Source organism: Poeciliopsis prolifica, unplaced genomic scaffold (assembly GCF_027474105.1).
Source record: "Poeciliopsis prolifica strain line A6 unplaced genomic scaffold, Auburn_PproV2 SCAFFOLD006, whole genome shotgun sequence".
Taxonomy (NCBI): Eukaryota; Metazoa; Chordata; class Actinopteri; order Cyprinodontiformes; family Poeciliidae; genus Poeciliopsis; species Poeciliopsis prolifica.
In genome coordinates, this window is record NW_026562381.1 from 13,659,067 (window position 1) to 13,681,825 (window position 22,759).

The 22,759-nt window shown below is 37.1% G+C and overlaps 1 protein-coding gene across 1 annotated transcript in view; it reads right to left on the reverse strand.

Moving 5' to 3' along the window:
* Positions 1-16,915: 16,915 nt before the first annotated feature.
* The window catches only part of LOC129360413 (protocadherin Fat 2-like), an 88,125-nt gene continuing 82,281 nt past the window's right edge, over positions 16,916-22,759 (reverse strand). The window contains exons 26-29 of the mRNA XM_055030620.1: positions 22,492-22,591; positions 22,222-22,370; positions 21,046-21,323; positions 16,916-19,664 (exon numbers count right to left, since the gene is read on the reverse strand). Coding sequence (XP_054886595.1) covers positions 19,168-19,664; positions 21,046-21,323; positions 22,222-22,370; positions 22,492-22,591 — 1,024 coding nt within the window. The 3' untranslated portion in view covers positions 16,916-19,167. The remainder of the gene's footprint in view (positions 19,665-21,045; positions 21,324-22,221; positions 22,371-22,491; positions 22,592-22,759) is intronic.

Below are 22,759 nucleotides of genomic sequence, written 5' to 3' on the forward strand. Positions count from 1 at the left end.
TCTGCTGGCATCATCAAAAGTGTTGAGACTAACAGAAATTTAGCTTACAAAGATTCTTTGTAAGCTACATTTTTGGTATTTGCCATTTTTTTATTGTAAAGTTTTGTGCACATCTAGTTCCAGAACGTTTATTAATCAATTTACCAAATTAATAAAAACCAGAAAGAAAAATAGAAACATTTTATGTCTTCTGAATTTCACTATTTTGGTATTTATTTTATCATCCGGATCAAAGGAAAGAATGCTTAATGTTATTAGCTTTCTTTATTCATGACAGCTTTTTTTTTTAGATAGAATGCCTTATTGTTTTCATGACACATCTCATTGTGGTCTCATCTTTCCTTTTCCAGACATCCGTAATGGTCCAATGAATTCTTCATCAGAGAACATAGCTATGCCTCGTTACCTGAAGTCCAATCCCAGTACTTCCTGCTGGATGTCAGTCTGGTTGATTTGGGCACAACCTTAGCAGGAATATAAAGCAATGATGACAGCGCATGTTTCCCAGAGGTGAATGGCTGACTAAGAAAGAACGAGTTTAAGCACCACTTCTTTTTAAAGCAACCATTCAGCTCTTCTGTTTCAATTTCGTCAGCTTTCTTCTTTTTGTAAGAGTTTCTCTGAATTAACAATGAATTCAATTTAAAAAAAGCCCTAATTCCTTGGTCAGGATAGAAAGCAATGCAACTGCAGTTTCTCTGGCAGTAGTTCTGATTAATCTTTTAATCATTTGTATTTATTTTGATACAAGATTTCACCTTTTAACCTCAGCTTGTTTTAATACCTCATCAGAGTGAGACAGAGTGAGATATGACAAACATTTTTCATGTTTGTCATATCTTATATTCTTAAGTTTGCAGAAGTTTTTTTCTCCCATCTGTATTTAGAGACACACTTTTACACTTTTATTTCTATTACATATTTGTCAGGAGAAAATCAAAATCCAGATTTAAGCAACAGAGTCCTTGAGCGCCTTTTCAGATTAAAAATACCATACATTACAAATGCTATTAACTCACAGCCAGTTGCTTCACGCACACTGGGACGAGATATTTGTCCTTTGACAGTCAGGTACTTGATGCTGTTTTTTTTTTTATTTAAAGCATCTCTTCACTGTAATTGTGTTTGAAGAAACCCCAAAGCTGCCTCTGTTTAGTTAAATTATTCCATCTTCACATCACTTTTTCTATTCAGTCATTGTGCTAAACATGTGGGCAACACTTTGACATCTTTGATTTCATTTATATTTGATGCTGTTCACTTTCTGAAGGTGACGCTGTTTGCTCATAATAACATAATAAAATCTCCGTCCTGTGTGAGACAAAAAAAAAAGAACATTTGTGAAGGGAAATTTTTATGTGCTGAATAGTGAGGGTCCTAAACTGGGATTGTGGATTTAAATAGGAAAAGTGTAAAAAAAAATGCAATAATACGCTTTGACTCCCTGAAGTAGAGCCAGTGACAGCAAACTCTATTACTGGTGTAAATATTGGGAGTTTGGGATTTGTAGAAGTCCAAATGTTTGTCTTTGTGTGCCATAATATCATGCACAGATGATGGATGGTTTCTTGTCATTCTGTCACAAACTAACTTCAGTCTTTTGCATTTCTGGCAGAAGGCTTCGAAACATTTAGGGAATTTTGGTACATATGTCATTTGAAAGAATCCACTGATTAGTTAATAACAGAAGTTTAGAAAAAGGGGTTTATGGAGCTCTACAGTCTGTCTACTGTAGCTTTGCATGTTTTCACATTGGGTTCAATTTGCTGGTCCATTCACTCCCGAAAAGATTAGCAGCTGCTCTTGAAATGTGCGTTTCTAGTGTCAGTGTACTAGATGGTCCATCTATTGAGTTTGTGGATGTTCCCTGAAATCTCCTGTTAGCAAGAGACATCTGGTACACATTGCCACAAGTCATTATGTTTGGTTACCAATCAGGTTACTTTGTACCTAGCACCTGTGGAGGTGGGATCCCATGGTTTTTATAGGAGTCAAAGCCTTGATGAGTAAGTCCTGATTAGGTCTGATTGGTGTAATTTTCCTATTCTGAATTAGTTGTCCTTTTTCCTGTAGTCTTATTGGAAGAGCATCACTCTTAGACTGACCCGTCTCTGAGATAATCCTTGGACAGGATTATCCTGAGACACCTCACCAGCAGCTCCAGCCCAAGAGATATTATCAGTATGCTTTTATTTTTAATCTATTATTGTTGTATTATTGTGTGCTTTAATCAGTTGATCTAAATTCTGAAGTGTATCATTAAAATAGTTATATAAGTCTGATAGGTGTGCATGGAGTTACATGTTTTAAGTTTTTGTGTCCATTTTCCATCATCTGAGCTGGCAGTTTGTGTAACCACTTCTTTTGTCTTTGTCTTGTTTTCCCATCAGGCTCGGAGCCATCTGCTTGGCAGCTCCATTGTGCACCTTACTTTATTTTCAAACTCATTCTATCATTGTCACAGGAAACATGCCTCATCAGCCTGTAGACTCAGAAAAGTTACATGGTCACTGTAATATGTTGACTTAATTTAGCACCTCTAGGCTGCTGGCGCTCTCTCGTGTGACTTCATGTTGATTTGCAAAGTGAGCCACACAGGGTAAGTAATCTATAAAGATACATACAGTTTGATGGATTTTATCTTGAGCTGTCAGCAGCAACAACTTCTCCTCATATAGGATAGTACAATGAGGTTAGTCAACTGATATATTATCATCAAATCATAAAGGACATTTTCAGTACATCTACTGTGTTTGTTGCACACAGTAGAGCTTACCAATAGAAGTAAAGTTTTCTGAGCTTCAAGCCACAGTTTCCGTCATGCTGTGGTGCAGGATTGCACCAGTATTTGTTTTTATCATATTAAGCTGCATCAAAAGGTAAGTGTGAAGGTTGTCTTTGTACAGATGGCTGTGCACCACTTCGTGTGACAAGCTGTGCAAAAATGTTAATCTTTAGGCTCATTGCATATTTAAACAAGTAATCACTGCTCTGATATCAAAATTTAATCTTGGGCTCCTCATCGTGATTTTCTGAAGATGCACTGCAGCTTGAAAGTTTACACAACTTGCTAAGTTACATTGTAAACTGATTATTAATCACCTTTTTTTCCTCCCAGTGTTCCTTTCCAAAACACCTGATCATGAAATAAAATACTAGATCTTTGACAGAAACTCACTTTGTCTTTCAGTCGCCCGAGCAACCATCAGCACTGTGTGTGCAATTTGGAGGTGTGTGCACTTCTACCCAGCAGTGAACGGCATGGCAGCAGGGGTCCAATTTAGTGAAGGGATTAATTGTATTGAGTTTCTTTTGAACTTGAGATGAAACGACAGAGCTTTGGATGATAGATGGAAAATAATTTTTTTGGCCTCATACACCTGATTCTGATGAAGAAGCTTTGCTGTTATGTTTAAGATGGAGCCTTGCTCTCCCAAATGATGCATGTTTTTTTTTGTCCCATCACACGAGACTGAAACTTATTCCCACATATAATTATCTTGTGGACATAAAGTATAAATTATTCATCTTCTTGTATACAAAGGAGCTTCTACAGTTGGCCACAAATTTTGTTTGCGGTAGAAACTGTGGCTTCTGGTTGGAAACATTCATATGTGCCGTGGGGTGTTATGTTTGCTACAAGGTGAAATTACATTTTGAAGTCTCTCCTTCCCTTCTGTCATATCATTTTACACTCCCCATAAATACAGAAATATATCTCAAAATGCTAATGAGGACTACATAATATCTGGACAAATCCATGTAAGATGCATAGTGTGTGTACTATGTTTGCCAAGATTTTTGTTTTTGTTTTTATTGGATCACAAAATAATCAATATATGAGAAAGTGGTGGCGCTCTATACTCTGCAGCAGGTTTTCAGAAATAAGAATCAGGCAATCCTGTTAGAAAACCTTTTAAATACCACTCCTTAACCTTGATGGAGTGAGTGCAGAAAGGCACAGGTTATTTTTAAGACAGTAAAAACACTGAAGTTAGTTTTGTTGAATTGCTGCAGAGGTGACACATTGGCTGAAATCCTATGCTGCTTCTGTTATCAAGACAGTGGAAAATTGCAGAAGTAGAGCTTTTCCATAAACAATATTAGCATTTTTTTCCTTTTAGTACTCCATTTTTTTATTATCTTTAAAAAGCATTTTTAAAAGGTGCTTCCATGTGGATGAGAAATTCACTGGATGTTTTTTTTTTATCTTAATGAACAAAGTACTGCCATAATCTTGTCTTAGATATGACTTTTCTATTTTTGTCTTTTGTCCAAAATCATGAAATATCGTCTTGCCTCATATCATCTGATGCTTCGAGTCAAAGGCCATCTTGTTAATGCTCTGAATATGTTTTTCCAAGTTGTTGTATTGGATAAAAGACTGAAACCATCATAAAAGTGACATCATCTTTTTTCTCAACTGAACCACAAATAGAACAGAAGTTTGGGAGGCCTATAAATAACACCACCTAAACATGAAGGACTAAACAAGGAAATGGATCTGGATCACTGGCAAGGGTCCAATTCTAAAAGAAGGAGGAAGGTAGAAACTGGGTGTGGAAAGACGAGTCAGAGCCCAGAGAATCTGAATGATTCATTTCCACATCAAACACAAGATTCACCAAGTCCCTGGATTTTTATTCAAGCAGACCAAGAGCTCACGTCTTTCTCATCTGACATGCACTTTGTTGATGTTTGAATCACTCAACTCCCATCTTTTAATAATGGGTTTCAGTGTGGGTGAGCATCAGCACACAATCACACTTTTAAACTTTAAAAAAAAATTTAAAGTTTTTTCAAAACAGTTTTATGGAGAATCTGTACCAAACTGTGAACTTTAATCCAAACACACATACAAAAAAAGAAAGAAAGAACAGCAGCCACACACCGGTTATTTGGCATTAACATATTCCATCTCTCCATGCATCGTGCATAAATAACTCCATCGCATATTTCAGCGCACGTTCACTGTCAGCGTGTGCTTGGGGGTTTATTTAGACCCTGAGGCACTGAGGCAAAGAAACAGCACAGAGATGAATCTGTGGATGTGAAACTGATACATGATGACCAGCACTGTTTGACGTGCTTAGAAAAACAGACAACAGGAAAAGGTCAGGCCATTTTTGAGATTTTTGAGGTTTGTTTTAATTAGTGTTGGGAATTTATTGTCAATAAAATCAAATGCTTCATTTCATTGCAATGTGTGTATAACCTGAGGGTCAGAACGATCATGTTTCATTTATTTTTCTAAAGAATCTTCAAGATACATCAGGTAGCCTTGAACACTCTCTCAAGCTCAGAAATCACTTTCATATAATTAATGTCAAACTTTTGAATTTTTAAAACATGCTTGCACTTCATACAAAATTCTCCATCAACTTGCATCGCCTACATCATGTAATTTCTTCAAATCTAAAGGTAAGAGAGCCAGCTGGAGGTGAGATTCCCTTCACATGCAGCACTTTTGGATGAACTTTCATGACAGTTAGAGACAAGAATCACTTTATTGTTTCTCACTTTATTGTTTCCATATGGAGAGCGTTACCATCATATCACCTGCTATATAATACATGCATTTAATACCAGACACTTTTTTATCATGAATGCCACCCCTTCACCTGATTCTGACCTGAATATGTAGAAGGACTTTGCAGACCCCTGGGGTCTTTGAGGGCTCAGTTGGCTCCTCATTATATGTGATAATGCAGAATAGTGGCACAGTTGTTTTGAGCATGCACCAAACCTCCATTGGGAGGTTGTGGATTACTATCACGAGGTAAACATATCTTGGTTCTGGATCCATTGCTTTTTATGTATTCGCATGACTTAGTTGGCCAGAATTTGAAGCAGGACGCCTCATCCTGGTCAGGGAGCACTGGCAGCTCTCAATGTAAGTTATTCTAATAGTTCTGGTGGCAAAGTTGCTTACAGATGGCATCTTAAAACACTGTTTAAACTATGCTTCATTTACTTTCTCCTGTAATTCAAGAAGCTCTTGTTTTCATCATGGTAAGCAGGAATTAGTTGGAATAGTGGAGGGAAAAATAGGAATGAGAAATGCACTTTGTGTGCAATAACAGCACAGACTGGAGTGGTTCAGTCTGCTGTTATTACACTTAGAATTAGCTCTGTTGAGTCTGCTTTTATGCTTATCAACATGGAAAAGGTGAACTGCTGCCTCCACAGCAGGATCCCATCTCTGCCTCAAGCTTGGTGGATCTCTGTGTCTTGTTTTCGAGTGATGGATGACAAGTGAAATGAACAGAATGATTGGGGCAGACAAGTCTGCCTCAAAGCCCTCAAAGGAATGAAGGCATGCAAGATAATTTTATATATTGTTTTATAAAGATACTGACGGCTATGAGGTGGACAAGCTGCTCTTGTTGAAGAGTTATTATGGCACTTTTCACATTGCCAAATACTGACAAAGTCAGCATCACTGGGTTCCCAGGTGCAACTTTTGTGCAATGACTTTCCATGGCACTTAGTTGGATTTAATGCAGTAAAAATAATTTGCAACTGTTTTATTAATCCATAAGGATCTCTTATAAAAACTGAGGCAGAGCATATGCTGTAGAAATGCAGGGTTCCAGGATAATAAAGACAATGTGGATCCTGCAGTTTTTCTCCTTTTTTCTGTGAAATAATGATACCTTATCTCTGCTTCCAAGCTGCTCAAATGCACAGAATGTTGTTCTCATGATGACAATAAAAAACAGCAAGCAGAAGAAAACGTGCTAGAGCACACCTCATCAAACATTGTATAACTTGTTCCTAATTAACAAAAAAAAAACTATTCTAAGCATCATCACTCCACAAATGGAAAAAAGTAGAGAAAATCAAAATATGTTATTGGAGAGGATTTACGTTGAGCAACAAATGTTGGTCGAACATAGAATGAATTCTGTATTGAAAAACGTTTAGTTGGTTTTGAGCATATGATGTGTCGACCTGACTTTGGTCCACCAACTTCATCCCGGTTAAACATTAAAAGGATGTTAAAATGCAACATTTTATCTTGTAGTTTGAAATGCAACTGTATAAAGGCAAAAAATGTTTTCTCATTTCATATTTGGGAAAAAAGAAGATGACATGAATTCAGTAAGTCGAGCCACTGACATGCTCATTTATCCAGAAAGGATTTGAATTCAGATGTTCTGGTATTCCAGGAACAGGCTTGTTACAGGAACAACTTGCATTGGTTTTCTCCAAGGGCACCGAAGCATATGGGGAACTAATTGCAACACTGTTATGCAGAAACACAAGGTGTAAAGCTTGGAAAATTCTTGTGATTTTCTCATTTGAATGAATGAGGCGCCACTTTTTAATCCAGTTCTCCTCACATCCAGATGGCAGTTTGGGAACAAGGAGTCAGTGTGTAATCAAGGGCCAATGAGTTATTCATTTTTCAGACCTGCTTCATCTTGTTCAGGGTTACTGGAGCCCATCAGGGAGTTGCAGGGCCCCTGGACGGGCTCCAGTCTCCTCTGACTCTCCAAGATGTTGCCAGGTGAGCACAGGGGTGCACAGAGATGGACAACCATGCACACAAATGCTTTTTGAAGAAATGCAGCTGAAATGGAAACCTTCTTGCTAACTTTGCACCCCCAAAAGCTGAAAAAGAAAGTTAGAGTTTAGAGCCCTGGCTGCAAACTTATGAGTTTCTTGCATTACGCTTCTGTAAATTGGTTCACTGCATAGTCTTATTGATAATATATTTTCTTTAAGTCAGGCAGTAAATCCCTGGCTGTTTCCATTGTCTTTAGTCCCACAGTGGCAGAACAATAAGTTGCATTTTTAGACCAAAAAATTCTCAAATCCCTGCACTGCACTGTGACAGGTACAGAGCAATGAAACTCTTCTTTTCCCCTGCCCTGATATTTCCCTCTTTCCTCCTGGGTCATTACTGTCAATAATCATGATTGCGCTGCGCGAGAATAGCTGGGTTGTTTCTAAAATCCCTAATAAAGCACCAAATTGTAGCTGGTGTTTCAAATACACTATGGGAAACAGGTATGCGTATGCAGATACGAGTGTATTCCCACATGGCCTCTGTGTAGCTGTGTGAATTAGATCAATGCTCTTTGGTTCACAGCAGGGAATTCTCTGATATTCAGGAATCCGTGCAATACAAGTATGTCTGTGTATGATTGTTTTAGAACATCTAACGAAGAGAACACATTTGTTCTGAGACAAGCAGAGTTCAAATCTGCATATTTATGAATAGTCACGTCATAAATTATGTATCATGTACCTAGAGACATGTATTATTTTTTCACCTTACATTGTACACATCAGACACATGTTTGTATGGACTGTTTTCTAATTGAATATAAAGAAAAACCTGAGCCTTTCAGAGAGCTGGTTGATTAGTTTGTCTGGTGAGCTCAATTAAAGGAAATGTACTTAAGAAGGATGTTCCACATTATTAAGCAGGCCGCAGGTTTCAAGCAATATGGGAACGAGAAAAGCTCTCTCTGCTGACAAAAAGCATAAGATAGTGTAGTGGCTTATGACAAGGTATGAAAACATTAGATATTTAATGGAAACTGAAGCATTACCATCACTTTCTTTCATGGCTCAAAAAGAAGAGCCGTACCTTCAGTAGCAAAATCATCTTCATACATGACAATGCATCATTTCATGCTGCAAGGAATACCACTGTGTCATTGGCTGCTATGGGCATAAAAGGGGAGAAACTCATGTTGTGGCAAAACTACTTGTCCTTACAGAGTTTAATTTGTGCCTTTCTTTGAAAACAATTCTCTGTTATTCAGAAGACAAAGTCTGATCAACAACATTTCAATAGCTACACTAATCACGGCATTGTTGCTTTAATACGATCGATGAAGAAGGTTGTTTTGGTGACGCAATTGTTCTGTGATCTTCCAGTGGTAATTTAAAATTATAGCAAATTATAGGCAGGCTTGGGTCACCATAGAGTGATTTAAACCCATGGAATGAGTGCTGGTTTGTTTTCTGCTGAAGTGCTCCTCTTCAAATCCCAAAACATTTCATAAGCTCAAATTGTAGCATTGCACTTTATAATAACTGCTTTGGTTTTAGTTTATTATCGTCTTAATTATTTATGCCTATGTTTGGTGTTTCTTATGTAAGGCTGCACTCTTAAGCAATTCTTAAGCAAAAATACATTATGTATATTTTTCCAGCATCATCTCCATAAAACTCACCATTCTTCATAATATTTTATGGAGAACGGTGGGTCTCAGCCTCATCCTTAGCCTCATCCTCATCCTCATCCTCATCCTCATCCTCAGCCTCATCCTCATCCTCATCCTCAGCCTCATCCTCAGCCTCAGCCTCATCCTCAGCCTCAGCCTCATCCTCAGCCTCATCCTCAGCCTCATCCTCATCCTCAGCCTCAGCCTCATCCTCAGCCTCATCCTCAGCCTCAGCCTCATCCTCATCCTCAGCCTCAGCCTCATCCTCAGCCTCATCCTCATCCTCAGCCTCATCCTCAGCCTCATCCTCAGCCTCAGCCTCATCCTCAGCCTCATCCTCAGCCTCATCCTCCAAGGCTGGGGATTGTGGCAGTAATCGCTCTCCACACCTACCTCCTCCAGTTCATCTGAGCAGATGCCAACGAAGACCCAAATGTGCTCTCCTTAACAAACCCAGGACTGATTTCTCTTCCTGGTGGAAGCACCCCTACATCTACAGCTATACCCACTTTCTTTTAAAGTGACGAAGAAGCATTGAGCTCCTCAAAGGCCCATTTGGCCTTTAAGCTCATTAACATTGCAGTCACATTTGTTCATTCTTTGTTCACTGTTTATTATGACAGGTAAGGGGTTGTAGATTTCTCCATTCTGCCTCTTGATCTTCATTCAGACTGAGAGATTCTAACGATCCTCCATCTGTGGCAGTATTTAATTCCCAATCCCTTTTCAAGTTATACGGACCATGTGGTGGTTTGTCTTTAATCACAAATTAGATTCTCACTTATCATGATATTCATTTCACATTGCCTGAAAAAAATCAAGCCCATAATTTGGAGGGCAACCCCTTTTCTGGTAGTCATAACAGATCGCCATTCCTCCAGGGTCGAATATTGTCCATCTAAGAAATATTGAGTCTATGATATTTATTCACTTTTAAGCTTTATTTTGTTCCCCACAGAAAACACCTGGCTTGTCAGCTGAAAAACACACCTGTTCCTCTCTGACTTCGCCTGCCTGCTGTTTGGTTCTGAGGAAATAGTATACAGAGGGCTTTCTTTAGAGGTTTTCTTTGAAAACAATTCCCTGCTGTTGCTAGAAATGATGGGATGCACCCTGAGAATGAATCTGGTGAGGCAGTGAGTGAGGTGCTGATAATCGAGCTGAAATGCGCTTTAATGCTCCTCGAGATTGCAGAGAGCAGCGAACATCACAAGCAATTTATGCTTAAAACTCCCTTGTACTTTCACCTTCTCCAAGGGTGATTTTAAATAAACAAATATTTTAGCCAAGCACTCTATTATGGGATTAAATACAATATATGTAATTAATATAACCATAGATGAAATTTACATTTTTAATTCTTTATTGAAAGTCCTTTGAAGTCTGGAGTGCGTTGACATCAAAGAGTCGGTTTTGTGCTTTGTGATGCTCAGCCAAGCCTATTTGATCAGTTTGGGGTCGGTGATTAACCTGGTCAGTTCAGTATAACCTAACTGCTTTCAGTTAAAAATTAAATCAATAAATTATGGTTGTGGAAATCGGTTTTACCATCAAGCCTGCATTTTCTTCTTGTTTCTGTAGCTTCATTAATAAAAATACACGTCTCTGGTAAATATTGTCTGTTGGCATCACATAACTTCATTTCTATACACTAGTAGACTACGACTGGACTATGTTGCATTACATACCATCCAAATCCTAACTTGTAACTAATTCTGCCTGCATATAAGTGTCAAAAAACAATTTAATTTCCTTACATGTCCCCTGAAAGATGAGTGTCTGTGCTGCAGTCCGATTGTTTAAATCAATTTCAGAATTATATGGCAGCCAAAAACATGAGAAAAAATACACAATCAATGGTTGAATATTAATAAAAAGTGGTTCCTGTATTTAAGGATTTGTGTCTCAATTTTATGCTGCCTTATTTCTATACAAATGAATAGAAGCTGAATTCATTTCCATTAACAGATGGGAGATCTCAACCAGCTCTGGTCCACAATGAGCTGCCACATTTACCTTGAACACCGGGGAGCACAAAGCATTCCAGGTCTGGGGTCTCAACGGAGGAAGCCATTATTTTCTTGTTTAGTGGAAAGGCCTGATATAATTCCTCTGTGCTGTGGGATTCCATTGTTGTCTAGAAACTGTTTCACTTGGCAACATCTTCTTTCACAAACATAAATCCTTCTACAGCAAACATGCCAACCAGCAGCACAGGTGGATATACCACTGAACTGATTCCCAGTTCAATTAACTTCTGCCCAAAATTAAAGTTAACACTGACTACCACTTAAAATATTCTATAACTCTCTGTGGAATGCCCTCTGTGAAATGGGACAAAGTATCTATATTCCTGGAACTTTTCAAATTACTTTAGAAAACTTTTATATATTTCATTAGGACTTCATGTGATATATTAAGGCAAAGAAGTACATAATTATTCAGGGAAGAAAAGTTATTTTAAAGTTTATGCATATGGAAATCTTCGAGGTGTGCATATGTAAGTCAGGACTCTTCATTTTAATACTCCAAAATGAAATGCAATGCAAAAAACTATCATCAGAAGTCAACAAGCAAATACAAATTTAAGCAGAGTTAGGTTATAAAATAATTACTCAAGATTTAAACACAAAAAATGCTATTTACATTCTGTCATAAATAAATAACAAACAATGGGACAACAGCAAAGCTAACATGACAAGATCGATCACCTCCATAGTGAAATCCAGACCTCGAACCTACAGGTGAACAAAACCTACAGGTTACATTTCACAGAATGAAGCTTTCTACTCAAAAAAGTTTGTTTGTTTGGATCCGCAAAAATGGCAACTTCCTCTAAGATCAACCCGCATCTTGGTCTTACAGGAGTCTGTAAGCTCAATAAAGAATCCTAGATTTTGTGAACGTTACTTATTATGTCTGGATACTTCAGCATAAACTTATATATCATGTGTCTCACAAAAAAGACACATAAGTGAACTGTTAATTCCAGAAAGTACAAGGTTACGAGTTGGCTCATGAAAATACTGCTTCCTGAAACTAGCCTGTCAATTAATGGGCTGCGCTCCTTTAGTTCATCTTTAAGGTTTCATATGAAATGAATAAGTAAAACCATATGCATTGAATATAATGAATTTCTACAAGGGTTTTTATATGTGAGCTGTTTAAATTTATATTTGAAAAAAAGTTTTAAAATATAAATTTCCAAAGTCAAAACTTTGAGACTGATTGAAAGTTAATTATTACAAAGTTTTATGCAACTAATGACTTTAATAAAGTTTTTCAAAAGAAAAAAGTCTTAAGAGCTTTTGGTCAATTTTTGCATGAATAAGCTCACATAAAAAAAAAAAAAGAAAGAAAGACTCAGGGATAGTTATCTCTTATCTCTGTCGCAGAAGTGACATTGTTAACTCAACCCCCTGAACACACACACACACACACACACACACTGTCACATACAGTGCTTGTTGTAAGTGGATAACGAGGACGATACCTGAGGTGCTGAAATAATTGAAGCTGTTTGATGTCACATCAAATACCCTTCACACACATACACACAGTTTGACATGCACTGCAACACACTCATGATAACCTTTCTCTGTAATTATGATGAACATTAAAACACACACAAACCAGCAGGACCACATCAGCTGTGCGGGATACGAATGATCTGCGCTACTTTCCAGGGACATCCAGCAGACAGATGTAGTAAGGCCTGGCAGGGCGGCATGACAATATGTGCCTATGTTTTCATGAAATTAGAGACTTTACAAGAGTGGTAGGTCCATGTTTTAACTTACACCTTTGAACTGAGTAGCTGGGAAGCAAGCGTACATAATTGCTGCAGCTGTCTGGAATCTAATTTAAAACTCAAATGACTCACAAATTACAGCATATTTGAATCCAACAAATATGGATTAAAAATGATGAAAACTGGATTGAATGTAGATGAAGCCAATTCTCAGCTAAAATTATAGCCATGTTTGTTTGTTGTCTCTCAGGTGTCTGTTATTTTGTTCATTGATGAACCTACTTTTCCCCCAAATGTTCTCCAAATCTTCCTTCCAATTTTTCAAAACAAACTCTCTTCTGATTGTGTTTTTTTTGGATAAAACAAACATCTTCAGGTCTCCTGGACATGCAGATTAATATATTTTGGCAACCAGGTGGGAGCAATCAGAATGGCTAACAGCAGTGCAGCTGACCTGCTGCTCTGTGCATTTAGGAAAAGTAATCTTTTTTGACGTTTTACCATAATATTGAAAGTGGCGTAGCTTTTCAGCATAACTTCTGATGTTTTTTTTTTTTAAATACTTAGAAAGGGTTTAAATATCAATATAACCAGTCATTAAGAAGATTTAGAATAATTACAAAAATGAGAAACAGCAGAAGGGAGAAGGATCAAAGCAGTTATCATTTTTTCTCTATTAAAATTCCCATGAAGTAACAAGCTGATGGCTCAAATTGCAAAGTAGCGATGCCAACTATACCCACTGAAGAAAAGCAGCCAAGCATCACGTTAAGCACCTGGAAGGAATAGTTCAATTTGGAAGAAATTTGTCCAACATTCAGACCAGTAATGGGGATGTAAATTATTCGATTTGCAAAAAGCTGAGTTGATAAAAAATAAATGACAAGAATGTGGGCTGGCATGCCATGTTGTATAATTACCTCAGAAATGGGACATTATAAAATTAAGCAAGGTGGCACAATGTTTGCAGGTGAACCCATTGATCCCCACACTCTACCACTATTTTAGGACAATGTAACCATAAGACCCCAAAACCAAAATGGAAAACAGCTTCATGAAAATGTCAATTTCTTTTTCCAGCATGACTTAGTGCCACTTTACACTTTATTTTAATGTGATTCATTGACCAGTAGATCAATCTAATCTATATCCCCTAGAAAAATATATGTCTGATTTTTAAAATAGACAAGACCAATTATGGAGACAAAGGAAGGCTGCCATTAAAGTACCTTTGTCTTCATTAACATTTCAGCAGAGCTATAGGCTAATCACCTTTTAGCCATTCAGTAATCCATGCAAAATAACCTCAGAGAAAGTACAGATTGCATATATAAAACAGTACATGGGTTCGTTTTCAACAGGCTGATATTTAATCACAAATCATTTTGCTTGGTTTTAGGCAATGCTCTAATTTTCTGAGAAAAGAAAATGTTTACAGTATCAAAAACGTTTGATTCTGTGGAGACTCAAACTGAAATAAACCTTTAAAAATCACCAAGCCAACATTTTAATTTGAGGTTAAAATTGTGAAGTTGGGCAAATTAAATTGTGATGCTTGATACTTTTGCATGCTGTGAAGTGACTAAAAAGCAATCACATAAAATTCGTTACAGGAGGACTACATTAAAGAATGCCAGTGACCTCCTCACCACCTCTTCCTGCAGTGTGAGCAAACTGCAGTGGATCCAATTCTGTTTGAATTGCACTAAAAATGAGCACTACAATCATTGAGGAATTTCAGTACTTTAATCTTGGACACAAGGAGAGTCACTGAAACCTGCAGCAGACAAGTAACCTCATGGAATTGAAGGAACTTTACAGAGATGAAGGACTTTTTCTTCCCTTCTTCACTCCCCAGCAGAGTGGAGAAGCCTGTTTCTTTTCAACATGGTACCTGATTCTCACAAAGTAAAAAAGAAAAAGGTTGATGATATGAGAAAAGCTTTTTGCCTGAGGTAAGCTACTCAATTTCATTCAGACGTGAATGAGAGGGAAGAAAGAGGGGGAGTTTAAATGTGTTCAGACTAACAGCGTAGCACATGCTGTGATCATATATGGAGGCAGAGAGGGAAGAGAGGATGTGGCTCTTTATGTATTCACAGAATGCTGAAAGTGACCTTTGAGTACGGAGGATTTAAACCCTTATGTAGTTTTACTGACAACTACTCAAAGTTACATAAAGTTCTCATTCATCCTACCTTACTACAATAACACAGATATTATTCTACTAAAAATACCCAAAGTAAGTTTAGGTAACTACTAAACTTACTTAGGATGTAGGCTTGATATCATCCAACATCCAAATATTGTGTTCGATAACATTGTAAGGTCATTCAAGAGGTCACCAAATAACCAAAGACAACATCTACATCAAATTACATTCCTTTATTAAACACGTTTGTTGACTTAGTTTAATATAAATTTTAAAGATGCAGATAATTGTGACTTTGTGTCTTCCGTCTTTGAACAGTACAGAATCTAAACTCCTTATATATCAGACTATCTAGAAAATCTAACACATTATTCTGTTAATGTTCGGGCAACTGCTTTGGTTAGACATCAGTAATGAGCTTTGACTAGGACACTAACTGGAATGAAAAGATGAACACTAAAAATACTGTTGGCATGTTTTCTTTATGATATTGTCACAGATCGAGGAAAACTCAATTTGCAGTTTGCCAACAGCAAAGTTCCTCCTGAGTGAATGAGACAGTTGGATGCAAAACCACAAGACTCAATGACAGTAACATCATTGAATCTACTGCCTATTATGACTTCTAATGATGTTGAAACAATCTCTTTTCACTTCCACTCACCCTAAAGTCTCTAAAGAAGAGTTTAACAGCATGGCTGGCAAGAACATTTATTGGACCATTACAAATAAAGTGCACTATAAAGGAGTTATGTTACCATTGCAGAAACTTAAAGCATATGTCTGACTTCTTCGGTGCATCAGGCCTAAATTGCTCAGAAATGGCTCCATAACATATTCTGCTCTAATACAGAGTCTGTATGCAAATATAAGTGTACACTTACCAACCAAATTTATGACTCCTGATGAAGTTATTAACCTACTGAAATTAATTATGTTCTATAATGAGAGGGAAGAGGAAAATGAGGGAAACTTGCATATTGTAATAACTAAATTTATTCTGGAGCTCTGCAAATGCTATGATGTTAAACACCATTATAATGGATTCATAACAATTGTCATGAGAATCAGTGTTGTTTTGGTGCAAGGATAAAAATGTGAAGAAATAATTCAGGAATCTAAGATTCTAGTGCTTTAGCCAGTATTAACCCTCTTGTTATTTATATTTTGGAAAATAACAGAATATTATCCACTTAGAAAACATTTAGCCTTTTCTTTAGGAGGAAACCTTCTTTGCCACTTTGTCATCACTTCCAGCAAGGCTGACTGCTGAGTACTATACCCAAGCCATGAAATCCCTTTTGTGGTTGCTAGACCATCAAAGGTTTTGTTTTAGTTGTGTAGAAAATACAACATCAAGTAAAAGCCTTTCTGAGACAGTTTTGAACAAACTCTGGTTGAGATATCTCCACAAATGAAGTTCTGAGTCTACACCTCCCATGTCCCAGCAAGTCACCAAAAAAAAAAAAATAAAAAATGAGCAGAACTTGAACTTTGTTGTCTTAAGATTAACATCGCAATTATGTTTGCTGGAATGGCCTTTGATGAAAACATAAACCAGAGAGATTAACTAAACCAATTAAGACTCCAAGCCATTTGCTTTAGGTTAGCATTAATAAATCTACGGATGACTTTTAATCTAGTTCCAGAGTCAACATATTGTTGTTGACTAACTTTGTGGTGATTGATTTGGTTGATTAGATTGATTTGGTTCTTCTCTTTTTTAAGTATTGGAGCATAGTTTCAAAAAACTCTTCTTAACTTCTGTATTTATAGGTTGTGTGATAATTTTGTGGGATTAAACACAACTTGAAGTTGATATTGTAGTTTCCAGAATTTGTCTTTTTATTCACCTTTGAAAACATAAAAGTAAAGCACATTTTAATAAAATCTCTCACAGAGAAACAACAGAAACATGGGGTTTTGCCCACATTAATACAAAAATAAACTTTATAAATGAATTTAAAAAAGAACATATGTAACATACATTCAAGCAATTTCATCCTGCACAACACAAAATTTGTATTAAATGTACACGTCAATAGTTGCTTATAAGATTTCACTCAGTCCTGACTAAACTACCAGTGAAAAATAGAACGCACATCATTCAGTGTGACCATGATAAAATGTTAACAGAACTGGAAATTCATGTAGTAGAAAACTGACTTTAGAGAAGAAGAGAATAAGGATTCAAATTTGGTATCCGGAATTGCTTAAATGATTGTTTTGGCTTTGTAACAAGATCAAGTTCTTCCTTGTGTTTAAAATTCATGGCAACGTCTATATCAAGAAGTTAGAAGCCTGTAGAGTTTTATTCAGCTGTTCAGTACAATAAAAATAAGCCGGAGGGGTCAGTTAATTTTAATACATGCAATTTGATTAGCCTAACATTTTACAAAGAAGAAATTGCCCAAGAATCCATCAGATTACCCTTGTTGAATCACAAATTTGGAAACAACGTGAGATTTCAGTTAAAGCTCCGAAAAACTGGTGAGTTATTGTGCACAGACTTGATAGAATCAGCTCTAAGATTGAATAACTTCTTCTTTTATGTGCGTATATTCTTAAAACGTACTGCCTACTTGTATGTTATGCAAGAAGCTTTCCTTTGTGAATAAACAATAGCAGTTAGCTGTGCGTCTTTATTACACTTCATGAAGAGAGTTCTTCCGAATAATAGTGACTCACAGTTATTGTCTCAAACTGGACAATAACTGTGAGTCACTTACAATAGAGTCGTTTTTAGCTAAGGAGAACATTTTATTTGTTCAGAGTCACTGAAATGACTTCAAATTTGTATTTTTTGGAAAGGCTATAACTTTTTAAAAATATGTAAATCTTTTTAACAAACTCCAAGATTGTGTATCTTGGAGATTGGAGATTTTAATTTTAGAACAATCAGTTTATGTTATTGCAATGTAGATGAAATATTAAATGTTGCAATTAAAAAAAAGAAAAAGAAAAAATACTGTTTGCTGCTTGTAACATTAACATATCTACTTAAAAAATGTGCTGTATGCAGCAAAAGTAGTTTTTGACCGAAACAGGAATTTTAGTAATCAGAGCGTTGTATTTTCCAACATTAAAAATGGCTGAACAGGCGTTTCTTTGCTGCTGCGAAACTTCCACATTAAGTGTTCCTGTAACATCAAGGGTAGAAACATTGCTGAGCAGTGGCTAATCCTAAACTTTGAACCAAAATCCATTCTGCACTCATTAAAATCCAGGAGGAATTGTTCATAGACACTAAAGCTACTGAATTGTCCCAATACTGAGGACAGTGTAACACATTTAGAAATACGACATCACAAATAACATCACCAAATCACTCGTTTAAATGAGGATCCAGCCCCCATCAGAGAAGATGTGAACAAACAAATAGTGAAATGCTTATCCTGCATTTCAAGTTCTGAATGTCTTGTTTAACACATTTAAAGTAATTTTATTTGTATCCTTACAATTGGGAAATGACCAGAAGCATAAATTCACCTATGACTGAAGTGTCACATGATTTACTTGTTCAGTGCAAGACAGGGAGCAGGCATTAACGAATCAGTTTTGTACAGAGTGGCTGTGTTATCAGAAATGTGATGAAATGCTTGATATTTAACTACACATTTTTTCAAGCAGTCTCTCCTGCTGTTTAAAAAAAGTAATACTTTGTCTCCTTTTTATTTCCAAAGAGTGCAGGATCAAGTCAGTAACACTGTTCATATTTTCTAGGGATGGCGCTCAGCAGTTTTTCTTGAATTAAAAGATGAACCTCTGCTGAACTACTTCCAAAGACGTAATTGAGCAGCTTTGGACAACCTCGGTCCAGATCGACAACATTGCTTGTTGAAGTCAAATGAATCAGAGACATCTGAACTGACATTTGCAGTCTTTCTTTGATATCCATCAGGGTGGAAAGAAAAGAAGATTGGATTGAGGAATCAGAGCTCAACTGCAGTAGACCCCCAACCAAGATGTGTACTTGTACACAAAGCTGCCTTAATGTGAAGTGTGATAGTAGTTCATGTGTGAAGCAATATACTCTTCAGAAACGATAGAGATCTCTTTGTGAAATGATACATTTTGTCCTAAAACATTACTTCTTCACAGCTTCCATAATCACTCTCCACCATACTCAACCCATCGTAGCCGCGCTGGTTTTGACCCGCGGGTCGTGTTTGAGGCTGGGCGGGGTTTGGACCCGGTGGCGAGCTGGACTGTTCAGCGTAGGATGGCATAGCCACACTTAAGCGCATGCTGAGTCTTTTATAGCCTGAAGAGACATTGTCGAGGCTCCGCGTGTGCTGGGTGGGATAGTAGCTGATGGCTGTGTACTCGTTCGGGCATTGAGAGCTGGGAAGAGGAAGACCGTCTTGACCCAAAAAGTCGTCCAAGTTCTGATTGCTGTAACACGGAGGCAGCGGTGCCCGACGATCACAGCGATCCAGTGGGAATGGGAAGCCCCCAAAACGGGAATTTCTTCGAGAATCCACAGTAGAGGTGGAGTAAGTGTCTTCCACAATATCAAACTGGGGGAACTCCCGGACTGTTGGCCGTCCATAATAGTCCGGGTCTGCCGGGTAAACTGGAAGCAAGAGAGAGAAAACATCACAATTTGTCTTGAAACAATCAAACACTATTTGCAACACTTTGTCTTCAGCCCGGAGTAAAAATGTGATACTAGAAACAAAATAAATGTTTTCTGTACAAACAAAATTAACGAAGAGATGCAGAAATATATTATGGTAAATTGTAAATTACTGCTGCCTGTGTTTAAAGCACTCCATAAATATAAAGCTGATACACTTTGAATGATCACTCACTATCATTAATAGATTTGAATTATAAAACGCCTTGTATCATTGCGTGTGGTCCACATAGGTTTGACAAAATTGAGGCTGTGAAAATATGCCTGTTAAATTGTTCAACCACAGTTCCTACGATTGGGTCTGACAGGCAGAACGGGGAGAGGGAATGTATCCAAAGAAGACTCAGCATGAAGTCCCCACATTTTACTGAAAGGCAGGCTGAACAAAAAACCTTCTAAGAAAAGCACCTGGAGAATCCTTCTCATCTTCTTTTAATATTACAGTTCAGCTGGAAACCTCGGCATAGACACCTTCAGCTTTTCATATGAATTTGTGTCTTTTTTGATGTGGACAAGCTTTACAGAAGTCACTGCAGACCAAGTCCGTCACCGGGAGCAGCATATTTTGGGATAAAGAAAAGTTTCAGCGCGCTCCTTCAGAATATACTGCCAACAGCAGAAGTTCAAAATTGTTTTTTTAAAATAAGAAAAGAGAAAGCTGTGCTTGAATCATGCTTTAGTTATTTCCATTAAATAACCTCTTATAACAGATATCGATATTTTCCTCAAATTGAAATTGGGTTTAGGTTTCCAAGTTTTTATTGTTATACTGTTAATATGTATAAATCTTATGTTTTCAATAACTGCTGTTGCAGTTCTTTTTTTTTTTGTACCTGAAAACAATTAAAAAAGCAATTCTGGCTGACCAGCTGCAGGCTCCAGGCTGAGCTGTGGAACCTCTACTGGTCTGATGTCATTTAGATTTTCAAATGGTAATTTTGTTTTTTGAAGGTTTGCGGCTTGGATTCAAAATGCTTAAGATAATTCAATTCTATTTTCTGCAAGAACTAAAATAACAAATGTAGCCGTAGCTTGGTTTTTAGAGAATAATTTAATCTCTTCTTCATTAAATAAATCAAACCATTTGTGTTTACATTATTACCATAAAACATTTAGGAAAAGAAAAATTGGAAATCTCATATGTCAATGAACTCGAATCGATCCACCATTTTATTTTATTGTGTCATGATTTATTTTATTTATTTACAGATTTTTATTCCCTGAATGAATTTGTTCAAATCCAGATAATTAAAGTTAAAATGTGATTTCTTGCCAAACTGCTGGTCTGTATAAATGTTTAAAACAAACTACTACACACCTTCGTAGTCCATGTCCCAGTGGCCCTTCCGGATGGAGTCATTGTCGGAGCTTGACGGCGGCCTAACAGGAAGGTTGGGGGCCACGCTGCACACAACCGGCCTCTGTGCCTTCGGGGATCCACCTCCTGCTGAACCAATTTGGCTGTGAGGCCTCAGGGATCTGAATGGTGTGTGGTGATCCAGGTTGTTGGTGGATTTGACCAGTGAGTTCATCTCAGTGGAGTTGACATCTTGGCTTTCTGCCTTCAGGCTCTTAGCCAGACTGGGCTGGAAGTACCTGTTGGGATCAGCAAAGGTGGTTTTAGTGAAGTTTGACACTGAAGGCAAGTAGTTCTGTGATGATGATTGAACATGTATTTGTTTGATGCTGGTCAAGTTTTCACTTGATGATCTTTTTATTTTTATGATTTAGTTTCTCTTTCCTGGGAAAAAGTGGAATGATTCTTACCTAAAAGTTCAGTAATGTGATTCAAAAAGTGAAACTCTTCAATTATAAGTAATACATTTTGAAATTTCTGTTTGATACTTTAATCATGGTTTACATCGTCCAAAAATCAAAACAGTTATTTTCTCAAACAATTACTGTATAGTATTTGCACTAAATTTGTTGGGTTGCTTTGCCAGGAATTGGCAAGAAATCAGCTTGTGGCACCACTTCCCTAAAGCACTTGAATGAGTTTTTCATAACAACCATATCATTGATGTGCTTCTTTTCATGCCCATCTTTTTTCCTTCCACTAAACATTCCATAAATGTGCTTGGATATAAAGGTCTGCAAGTGTCCACCTGGTTATTTAGCAATAACTGTTTGTAGATTGTGTTCCAAATGAAGTTGTCAATAATGTCTACTGGACAATGTCAAGTTTGTAGTTTTCTCCATAATTATGTATCCCACAACATAAACTTCCTGGTAACAGGCATAAGTAAAATTTGTATTTATTTTCAGAAAAACTGAACTCTGGATTTCGCTATGAGTCCTAAAAATCAAAAGTGACAAAAAACCCCAAGAACAAAAACAAACAAACAAGAAAACATCTGGGATATATCACAGAGCAATGAATCAGTTTAACTTTGAATAACTGAAACGGCTTTCTGATCAAATTTATAGTAAATCACTTAAGCGTGTGTAATAGGAAATAAAACCACACCTTTTTAAGGAAAAAAAAAATCCTCACCCATTTGAGTCCTGGACACAAACAGGCTTTCTCTTCTTCTTTTGAACATAACGTTTCCTGATGCAAACAAAGACTCCGACCAGAAAGACGATTCCCAGCACAGCGGCACAAATCTGTATGATTTCCAAGTAGCCAATTTCTTGAGATACCTGACACAGAATGGGAAAGGATGAGTCAGACTTACAGTGGAGGAGAAATTACAATAATTGGTATAATAATTGTACCAACTATAATTGGTACCACTATCATGTAAAGGTTCCATAAACTGACCACTGGCAGCGGGGCGCAGTAGATCAAACCATCGGTGACTTTACAGTCATAAGCTCCTGGACAGGAATTAGGCTGGCAGCCCTCAATCTCGTTGTGGCATCTAAAACATGAAAAGAACATAGTTTAATAATAATAATAAAACAGAGAGATACAAGCAATATAATATAGCTAACCCTGTTCTATGTTTTGAAATTGCATTATAAAATATAGTTAAAAACATAGGGCGCAAGTTAATGGACCAAAAATTGTTTTAATTTGTTAGTTTGCT